The 10,298-nt window shown below is 58.8% G+C and overlaps 1 protein-coding gene across 1 annotated transcript; it reads left to right on the top strand.

Annotated features, from left to right (window-relative positions):
- Adck2 (aarF domain containing kinase 2) lies at window positions 1-9,026 on the top strand (the record flags this gene model as incomplete). Its single annotated transcript, XM_005405535.2, is given in 8 exon segments — window positions 1-585; window positions 1,008-1,154; window positions 2,623-2,751; window positions 3,522-3,617; window positions 5,713-5,949; window positions 7,030-7,158; window positions 7,322-7,375; window positions 8,655-9,026. Coding segments are annotated over 8 exon segments (1,518 nt in total), but the record flags the coding sequence as incomplete, so codon positions are not given.
- Window positions 9,027-10,298: the final 1,272 nt, after the last annotated feature.

The raw sequence follows: 10,298 nt of genomic DNA, 5'->3' as shown, positions 1-10,298 counted from the left end.
GGCGCGCTCCTGGCGCGGTTCCTGCCGCTGCTGCTGCTGCTCCCGCTCACCTACCTGGCGCCCGGCCTGGCCGCGCTCTGGCTGCGCCTGCTGCTCAAGGCCACCGAGGCGGCCGGGCCCACGTGCATCAAGCTGGGCCAGTGGGCCAGCACCCGGCGCGACCTCTTCTCCGAGGCCTTCTGCGCCCACTTCTCCAGGCTGCACGTCCGCGTGGCCCCGCACCCGTGGGCGCACACGGAGCGCTCCCTGCGGCAGGCGCTCGGGGACGACTGGGGACGCGTCCTCTTCTTCGAGACCCGCGAGCCGGTGGGCTCGGGCTGCGTGGCCCAAGTGTACAAGGCGTTCGCCAGCCCCGCCCTCCTGGGAGACGGCGACGCGCGGGGACCGGGTGAGGCCTCCGGAGCTGGCGCGGTGGCGGCGCTGCAAGAACTCTTTGGAGCCCTTGGGAAGCCGCGGAAGGCCCCCGGCAGCCTCGCGGACCAGGCTCTTCTAGAGCGGCTGCTGCTCCCCACGACCGACCCGGGTGGACCTCAGACCCCTGGCCGAGCACCCGGGCCACGTGGCCTCGTTCCAGTGGCGGTGAAAGTAGGTGCTTCTCGGCTTCGCCAGCCCCGCCCACCTCCAGCAGCCTGGCGGGGCACCCCATAGAGTCACCCCAAGCCGTGCACAGGCTGAGGTCCCTTCCCTGAATGCTCAGGAGGACAGGGGTTTTCGTAGCTCAATGCAAAGGCCTTGGATTTAGCCCCCCAGTCCAAAAAAAGAAAAGATCTTGGAGCATTTTGGATTTCAGATTTTTGAGTCAGGGATGTTCACCCTGTAATCTGTCTTTGCCGCGCGTAAGTTGTTTTATTTCTCAGCTTCAGGGAATGGCGGCGTGAATTGGCCAGTGCGGGGCAGTGCGGAGGGAGAGGGTGGCGTTCGCTGCTTGGGTGCGGGGACCATCACCTGGGTCCCTGGCCCCTTTGCAGGTGGCACCCAGCACCGGCTCCCGACCTCCCCTCCCGCAGGTGCTGCACCCCGGCCTGCTCTCCCAGGTGCAGGTGGACCTGCTGCTGCTGAAGTTGGGTAGCCGAGCCCTGGGGCTGCTGCCGGGAGTGCAGTGGCTCAGCCTGCCAGAGATCGTGGAGGAATTCGAGAAGCTCATGACCCAACAGGTGAATTCTCTCAGCTCCACTTCGGCGGGCTGCAGTCAGTCGGTGCTGATGCTGGCTGTGGTGAGCTGCAGTGGAGCCAGAGGCGTCCGCACCCAGGCACCCTCCCCTGCCTGGAGCCTGAGGCAGGGAGCCCTCGGGAGCAGAGGACCACTGGGACAGTTTCGAGGGGTCTCTGCAGGCTGGGCCAGGCTTGGCCACGCCACCACCGCCCCCGGCCAGGCTCCTTGGCCCGGCCTGAGGTGAAGGAGTGTGAGGACGCAGGTGGTCTGGGCTGGCGGTGGGTGAGGCTGGCGCTAGAGGGGCGGAGGAGGGGCAGCGCCTTGGCAGAGCGCAATCCTCACCGACCTCACTGTCAGTCGAAGGAGTGCAGAGTTATCAGGGTGCGGTGATGCATGCCTGTGATCCCAGCTACTCAGGAGGCTGAAGCAGGAAGATTGTGAGTTCGAGGTCAGCCTGGGCAACTCAGCAAGGCTTTGTCTCAAAAAAGTTGTGCGGAGTTCTGTGCTGCAGACTTCAGCTGTGGTGGGATGTCTGGGTTGGCATCAGTGCTGAGGTCGAGCCTAGAGGGCTGGTGCTGGCGCCCGGCCCAGCTGAGGACGTGGGCTTGGGTGCCACTTATGGGGAGAGAAAGTGCATTGGCCACCTTGGGGCCTGGCCAGGCAAGCCGGACAGGGAGAGGGCAGGGCGGGGCCAGGAGGGGAGTCGGGGAATCCGGTGTCAGCACAGGTTTGTTAGGAGTGAAATGGAGCTGGGCACGGTGGCACACCTGTACCCTCAGATACTCTGGAGGCTGAGGCAGGAGGATTGCAAGTTCAAAGCCAGCCTGGACTCTTTATTTATTTATTTATTTATTGTCTTTTTGGGACAGAGTCTCGCTATGCAGTTCAGGCTGGCCTTGAGCTCACTTTGCAGCCCAGGCTGGTCTTGAACTTGAAAAGATCTTCCTGCCCCAGCCTCCCAAGTGCTGGGATTACAGGCATGCGCCGCCATGCTTGGCTTTGCCTGGACAATTTAATGGGACCCTCTCTCAGCAAAGAAAAAGAGCTGGGGATGTAGCTCCATGGTAGAGCGGCTTTGGGTTCAGTCTACAGCACTGCAAGCCACAATGGTAAGAAACTGAGTTGACTTTTGAGTCTGACACATATAAGATGATCGCAAGCTTAGCAGTGCTGGTGTTGGGGCAGCGGACGGCAGGCGGGGCAGCCCTGGGTGGAGGAGCCAACCTGCGTGGATGTGGCCCTGGGCATAGCCGCACGGCAGGGAGAGGGTGCAGGTGGTGACAGAGCCAACCCAGGGCTGGGACAGGGACCCATCAGGGCGGAGCTGCGACCCCCACAACCTACCAGGCCTCCTGTGTGTGCAGAGGACAGGAGTTCGAGTGGGGATTTGGGACTCTGGCTACAGCCGCTTGACGGGCCAGCCGTGGGGGGCCGGTCGAGCCCAGCCCACCTTGCCGGTGTTCCTCTAGGTTGACCTGCGTTATGAAGCTCGGAATCTGGAACACTTCCAGCGCAACTTCCAGGACGTGACCTCGGTGCGGTTCCCCACACCCTTGCGCCCCTTCGTCACCAGGGATGTCTTGGTGGAAACCTACGAGGTGAGTGTGGCCGCGCCCTTCCCTCTGGAGGGGACTCCTGGCTGGAGACGGGAGGAGCGGGGCGCTTGGCCGGGAAAGGCTGTGGCATAGCCCTGCGTGTGGCCTCAGACTCCTTAGGTTTGATTTTTGTTTGTTTGTTTGTTTGAGCTGGTGTTTCCCTGCAGTTCAGGCTGGCCTTGAACTCACGGTGTAGCCCAGGCTGGTTTTGAACTCATGGAGATCCTCCCGCCTCACCCAGGAAGTAGGGAAGCCAGCAGGTGGGGAGCTGGTGAATAGACCTCCACGCGGCGTAGGTAACTGTGCCAAAGCCGCCGGTGAGATGGACCTAGTCACGCCTCAGGAACAAATAAGAAAAGGAAAAGCCCAAGAGCGCAAACCACTTCCACCCTTGTCTAGGTCACTAGCAAATAGGATGGCAAAAAAGTTTTCAGAGGAGTCTGCAGGGCTCCGTGGTACACACCTGTAATCCTGGCACTCAGAAGGCTGAGGCAGGGGGTTGCCTTCAATTTGAGACCAGCCTGGGCTACATAGTGAGTTCAAGGCCAGCCCGAACTCCATAGTGAGACCCTGTCTCAAAAACAAATAAATGCAAAGGAAATACAAATAGGTTAAAACCAGCACTCAGTGACAGATTCCTAAGCTGCTGTAAGAGGATCAGACTCCGAGTCTTCTCCCAGTCACAGGAAGCCAGTGCCATGTGTCCCTGGGGTGGGGCGCAGGGGGCAGGGCGTGGGGAGCAGCCAGACTAATGCTGTCTCGCGCTGTTCCAGGACAGCGTGCCTGTGTCCAGCTACCAGCAGGCTGGGATCCCCGCCGAGCTGAAGCGGAGGATCGCGCGGCTAGGCATCAACATGCTGCTGAAGATGGTGAGCGGGGCGCGGGGCGCGGGGCAGGGCAGGGGGGCTCGGCCGGGCACCTGCGGGGAGGCCAGCAGAGACGTGTGCTCCGTGTGCCGCGGGAAGGGCTCAGCAAGGCCTGGTCCCCGACAGGGCGGTAAACCCAGGGCCTTGGCACTGAGCTCCATCCTCAGCTTTTGTACTTTTTATTTTGAGGCAGGGTCTTGTTAAATCGCTAAGTTACTCACACGGGCTCAAACTTTCAATCCTTCTGCCTCAGCCTCCCACAGTGCTGGGGGTACAGGCATGTACCACCATATCGGGCTGATGTTGTTGCTGTTTTTTTTTTTTTTTTGTCTTTAGAGACAGGGTCTCACAGTGTAGTTCAGGCTGGCCTTGAACTCACTATGTAGCCCAGGCTGCCCTTCAACTCATGGTGATCCTCCTGCCTCAGCCTCCCTAGTGCTGGGACTCCAGGCGTGAGCCACCACGCCCAGCTGATGTTGATTCTCGAACACTGTTGGGTGTCTCTGTCCTCTGTGGGGCTAAGCCGCATGGGCTTTTCCCTTTGTAAAGCCTGGAGTGAATGTTCTGGTGGGGACGTCAGCTGGGGCGGTGGTAGGCTGTCACAGCCCGGGTGGCTGCCCCGGACTACCAGCCCGGCCTCTGCTCCTGAGCCGAGAGTTGAGAAGCAGCACTGGGGGTGCAGAAAGCGCAGCGTGGGACAGGGGGTTCAGAGGTGCAGAGCCTGGGCAGTTCTGGGGTGGCAGGCAGAGCAGGGGCCGGGAGGCTCGGAGCAGATGCAGAGGCAGCGAGCGCTGCTCTGGGGCCGGGAAGGAGCGCACGGGAAACCTGGCAGGCAGCCAGGCAGCGCAGGGACAGCGCCTGGCAGTGAGGAGCCTGGGCTGGCAATGCCAGACACATCTGGATTCCAACCTCAGCTCCGCCACCTGGCACCGGGCAGGGAGGGCAGACGAGGCAGGCTACTTCCTTGGTCCGCAGGCTTCATCTTCAAGGGCCTGGTGTGTGGGTGCCACAGCACGACCAGCAGCTGATGTCCCCAGGAGGACACGGTGCGGCTGTGCCATGTTAGTTGTGGCATCGTACCCAGGAGGAGCAGAGAGAAGATGCCAGCTGTCAGGGGCCTGGGACAGAGGCGGTGGCTGAGGGGTGGGCGGCAGGGTCCAGCTGGCTGGGGGAAGGGACCTTGGCCGCTTCCCTTGGCCCTGGGGAAGGATTGCTAGTGGCGGGTGATCACTGTCCCTCGCCACAGGCATCCCCGATCCTGGGTGAGGGACAGTCTGGTGTGTAAACCATTCTTTTGTCTTTTTTTTCTTTGAGACAGGGTCTCACTGTGCAGTTCAGGCTGACCTTGAGCTCAGTTTGTAGCCCAGGCCGGTCTCGAACTCGCAACGATCCTCCTGCCTCAGCCTCCCAAGTGCTGGGATTACAGGCATGTGCCACCATGCCCGGTTTTTTTTTCTCTTTCTGACATGAGGTTATCCTATGTTGCCTGGGCTGGTCTCCAACTCCTGGAGTCAAGTGATCCACCTGCCTCAGCCTCCCACATACAGGGATATAGGTGTGTGCCACTGTGCCTGGCTGTATGAACTGCTTTTGAAGAAATGTAGTTCAGCTAGGCATGGTAGCACATACCTGTAATCCCAGCACTGGGATTAGGCTGAGATGGGAGGATTGCAAGTTCGAGCCCAGCCTGGGCAACTTGGCAATATAGTGAGACCCTGTCTCAAATAAATGACAGGAAGGGGCTGGGGCTGTAGCTCTGTGTGTAGTCCCTGGGTTCAAGCCAGGACTGAGGGCGGGGGATAGAGCTCTGGATAAACTTTTACACAAGAATTGATAATCTTTCTTAAATTGGAACATTAATGCCTTAAATCATAAAGAAAAAATAGTCTGTTTTGCTCATTGTTTGGAAATAATTTTCCCTTAAAAGCCGTGGCTTGGCTTGTCCCTGCACAAATCCTGGGCTGGCACCCTGCAGACGGGGCTTCACCCCTCTTTGTCGTCGTGCTGGGGCCCCGGGGGCTCCGTCACCGTGACGCTTGTCCCTCGGGTGGCTTGGTGCTGCCGGGTGACCCGGTCAGAACCGCATGTCTCCTTCCAGATATTCGTGGACAACTTCGTGCACGCGGACCTGCACCCCGGGAACATCCTGGTGCAGGGCACCAGTGGGCTGTCCCTGGGCCACAAGGTGGATGTCTGTGACCCGCTGGTGGCGGCTGTGGCACCGACCCTGTGCCCGCTGCGCCTGGTGCTGCTGGACGCCGGCATCGTGGCTGAGCTGAAGGCTGCTGATCTGAGGAACTTCCGGGCCGTGTTCCTGGCTGTGGCGCTGGGCCAGGTGAGGCCCGCTGGGGGGCGTCCTGCAGGCTGTCTGTCCTCAGCCTGCTTCTGTGTAGGGATCCCAAGGCCACTCGTAGCTTGGGCTGGCCTCGAACTCACTTGTAGCCCAGGCTGGCCTTGAACTTGTGACCCTCCTGCCTCAGTCTCTCAAGTGCTAGGATGACAGGTGTCTGCCACCGTGCCCGGTGGCAGCTTCTTGAGCACGTAGTGGCTGTCCTCATGTGTAACCTGGCTGCAGGATGGCCAGCTAGGGAGAAGCCACAGTATGGAGAATGTGACCCCTGCATGGGGCAGACTCCTGGGGACCTGTGTGTGTCCTCTGTGACTCAGAGGAGCCCCAGGGGTCTGGCATCATTATGTAGAGAAAAGGCATTGGGCGAAACCTGTTTAGCCAGGTGTGGTGGTACGTGCCGTCATCCCAGGCCCTGGGGAGGCTGAAGCAGGAGGATAACCAGCTCGAGGCCAGCCTGGGGTGTATAGTGAGTTCAGGGCTGGCGTGGACTACTTGGTGTGATCCTGTCTTTAAAAACATTTTTTTAAAAAAGGTAAAGGTCTGACTTAAGTGGCTCCTGAGGGGCCGAGCACAAGCTGGAGCCTGCAGCCAGCTCGCAGGTCCCCTGTTAACACCAGGATGCAGTGCCGTGGGGCCGCTCTGGACAGGTTTAGGCAAAGGACAAGGGTCACAGCCCCTGGAAGAGCTGTTCCCAGGGCCGTGCTGTGGAAGGTGACGGGCACTCAGACGACCACTGGGCGGGCGGAGTGAGGCGGCTGCCAGGCTTTGCTCCGCGGGGTCCTGGGGGCTCAGAGAAGCCAGGCTGAGCCCCGGCCCGCGCGGCTGGAGGAGCGGCTCCGCGGGCGGGAGGAGCCCGGCCGGGACTTGGCGGCAGGGGGCTGGGCCAAGGGGTCAGCAGGACGCATGGTGCCTCGGCGGCCCAAGAGCGCCAAGGGATGGGCACCACCTTGCCTTGCGTCCCAGCGGGGGCTCCTGGCCGGCGGGGACCTTAGAAACTGGCGGCCGTTCCAGGTCGGGTTTTTGCTAACTCAGCTTGAGCGAGCTGCTGTTGTTGGCATCTCCCAGGGCCACAGGGTGGCAGAGCTCATCCTGCGTCACGCCCGGGCCAGCGAGTGCCGGGACGTGGAGGGCTTCAAGGCGGAGATGGCCGCGCTGGTGACCCAGGCCCGGAAGAGCAGCGTCACCCTGGAGAAGGTGGGTGGCGCTCCAGCTAAGGGAGGCTAAGGGAGCCTGCTGCCCGGGGAGCTGGCAGGGGCTCCCGTGGGCCCCGCCCTCCGGGGTCTGCCGCAGGGGCCCTTCTGGGGTGGTGGGAGGGCTCAAGGGCTCCTCATCCCCACCCGGCTCGCTCCTCTTCCAGCTCCAGGTCTCCAGCCTCCTCTCCAGTGTCTTCAGGTTGCTGATGACTCACAAGGTGAGGGCCCGGGACGGGGGTCTCGGGGAAGGCGGTGGGGAGGGCACAGGGCGGGTCTCCCCTCGGGGCCTGTCCTTCCTTCAGAGCTGGGCAGGTCTCAGTGGTCAGTCTGAGTACCTGTGACACTTAGGTCTGAGAAAATGGGCTTAGAAGTGTAAAAGCAGCCAGGTGCAGTGGTGCACACCTGTAATCCCAGCTACTTGGGAGGCTGAGGCAAGAAGATCAAGCGTTTTAGCAAGACCATGTCTCAAAAGGGTAAAGCTGGGTGTGGTGGTGCACATCTGTCATCCCAGCATTCCGGAAGCAGAGGCAGGAGGATTACTACAGGTTCAAGGCCAGCCTGAACTACATAGCATGATCCTGTCTCCAAAAATAAAAGGGCTGAAAGTGTAGTTTGGTAGCAGGGCAATGGGCTTTATCTTCAGTACTGTAAAATATATAAAAAGTCGCCGGGTGTGGTGGCGCACGCCTATAATCCCAGCACTTGGGAGGCTGAGGCAGGAGGATCACTGTGAGTTCGAGGCCTGCCTGGGCTATAAAGTGAGCTCAAGGCCAGCCTGAACTGCAAAGTGAAACTCTGTCTCAAAAAGGCAAAAAAAAAAATAGTGAAGAGCCTAACTCAGGCCTCTCATGCTTTTCACTCCGGGGTGCCCGGTACAGTTTGGTGCTCATGGAGGTCACATGGAGCTCTTTCCTGCCTGGGGTAAACTTGGGTCTCACTCTGTGTCCATCAGCACATGAAAAGGTAAAACGTGGCATTTATATGCCACGGACTACTACGTGCCATAAAGGAAAGTGAACTTGTTTACTGGGAATCGAACTCATGACCTTATGCTTGGCAGGCAGGTGCTTGCACCACTGAGCTGCATCCCCAGCCCAAAGGAAAGGGAACTTGAGTCATTTATAGGACAATGGCTGCACTGTGAAACCATGACGCTAAGGGAAACAAACCAGACACAGCTTAAATGTCACGTGGCTTCTCTTATATGAGAAATGCAAAGCATGAAGAGTGAATGGGAAACAGGGAGAGAGGTCTTTTGCAGATGGGAAGAAGACAGAGAGATGCAGGGTGGGGGAAGGTGCAGCGAGGAAGTGGGGGGAACTGAGACTTTGCCCAGCTCCCCTTGGGGAAGGTACCCACCGTGTGCCCCAGACATGGACCAGGCAGAGGCCTGGACCTAGAGGCCCGGATGATGTCCTGGCGGGCCTGGGGGGCGGGCGGGGGACGAGTGTCTTCTTGAGCCTTGTCGGGGGGAACCACTGCTTGCTTCTGTTGCAGGTGAAGCTGGAGAGCAACTTCGCCTCCATCGTGTTCGCCATCATGGTGCTGGAGGGGCTGGGCCGCTCGCTGGACCCCAAGCTGGACATCCTGGAGGCGGCCAGGCCCTTCCTCCTCCCTGGGCCCATGGCCCGCGCCTGACGGGTGTCACCCGGGACTGGAGGCCGCTGCCAGGCTGCCCGGGGCACATGGGGGGCCCCTCTGCCTTCTGCTCCCTGGCTCAGGGTCTGCATACTCAGGATCACTGGAGGCGTGGAGGGAAGGGGCTGCATGTCCAGCAGCAAGAGCTGGGACATGGAAGTGGGCCGAGGATACCCATTCTGAGAAGGTGGACTGTAGAGGGGTACAAATACACACGGTTGTTTTTGTTTTCCTGTTTCTTTTTTTTTTTTTTAAACTTTCTCTATACTCCCTGGTCAGGTGGATTCTGCTGGTGGTTCCCACACTCTTAACATTTAGGTTGGGAAATACCATAAATTCCTGTAGTCCTACTTGCTTTTTTTTTTTTTTTTTGGTACTGGGAATCGAACTCAGGACCTTGCGCTTGCCAGGCAGGCGCTTATGCCGCTGAGCTATATCCCCGGCCCTGCTTGCTTTTTTTGAGACTGGTTCTATGTAGTTCGGATGGGCCTTGAACTCACTATGTAGCCCAGGCCAGTCTCGAATTCATGGTGATCCTCCTGCCTCAGCCTCCTGATTGCTGGTATAATGTCATGACCTGGGTGTGTGTCTCATGAGGTCAAAGAATGAAGTCAAGGAGAAAGGAGGTAGACAGGAGGAAGGTTTATTAAGAAGAGAGAACTAGCTCCCAATAGTTGGGAGGGGACCCAAAAGTGGGTTGCCCCAGGACTCTTTTTTCTGTCTTTTTGAGACAGGGTCTCGCTATGTGGTTCAGGCTGGCCTTGAAATCCTGTGTCTTTTTTTTTTTTTTTTTTTTTTTTTGGTACTTGGACTCGAACTCAAGGCTTCACACTTGGTACATCCCCAGCCCAACCTTGGGGATCTTTGTCTAGGATTTTTAATACCAAAAATTGACCAAGGTCAACCTGTAGGACTAAAACCAGCCCACTAGACATGGGTCAGTGAGTGGTCAGGGCAGGTAGCAAGCGTGTGTCTGAGCTGCCTCCTGGGCTCTCTCCTATCCAACTGTGTCACTAAAAGAACAAAGTGAGAAGGAGAAAACGTTTTCCAGCTAGCTAGGAGCAGAGCTGCCATAGTGGGACCCGTCACCTTGCTGTCACCTCGCCTGTTACATCCTGGACTTGATGTCCACCTGGTTCTTGGTTGTTTTTTTTTTTTTTTGGCTTTTTACCGGTACCGGGAATCAAACTCACGACCTTGCGCTTGCCAGGCAGGCGCTGTGCCGCTGAGCTAAATCCCCAGCCCCAATGTCCACCTGGTTCTTGTGGACTCTTGATCCCAGGCTCCTGCTCATCTGACCAAGGCCTGGTCGTTCTGACTCTGCCTGGAGCCCGGAGCCTCTCTGGCTGCCTGTGTCTTCTGCCTGACTTGCCTGCCTGTAGTTCTGGGTTTTCAGGCATGTGCCACCATGCCCTGCTCCTATTTTTAATTATGTTTTTTTGACACAGGGTCTCACTGTGCAGTTCAGGCTGGCCTTGAACTTGCAGTAATCCTCCTGCCTCA

This window comes from Chinchilla lanigera, unplaced genomic scaffold (genome assembly GCF_000276665.1).
Source record: "Chinchilla lanigera isolate Chin_1 unplaced genomic scaffold, ChiLan1.0 scaffold00093, whole genome shotgun sequence".
NCBI lineage: Eukaryota > Metazoa > Chordata > Mammalia > Rodentia > Chinchillidae > Chinchilla > Chinchilla lanigera.
Note: the sequence above shows the minus strand (reverse complement) of the source record. Positions and strands in the feature narration are given on the sequence as shown.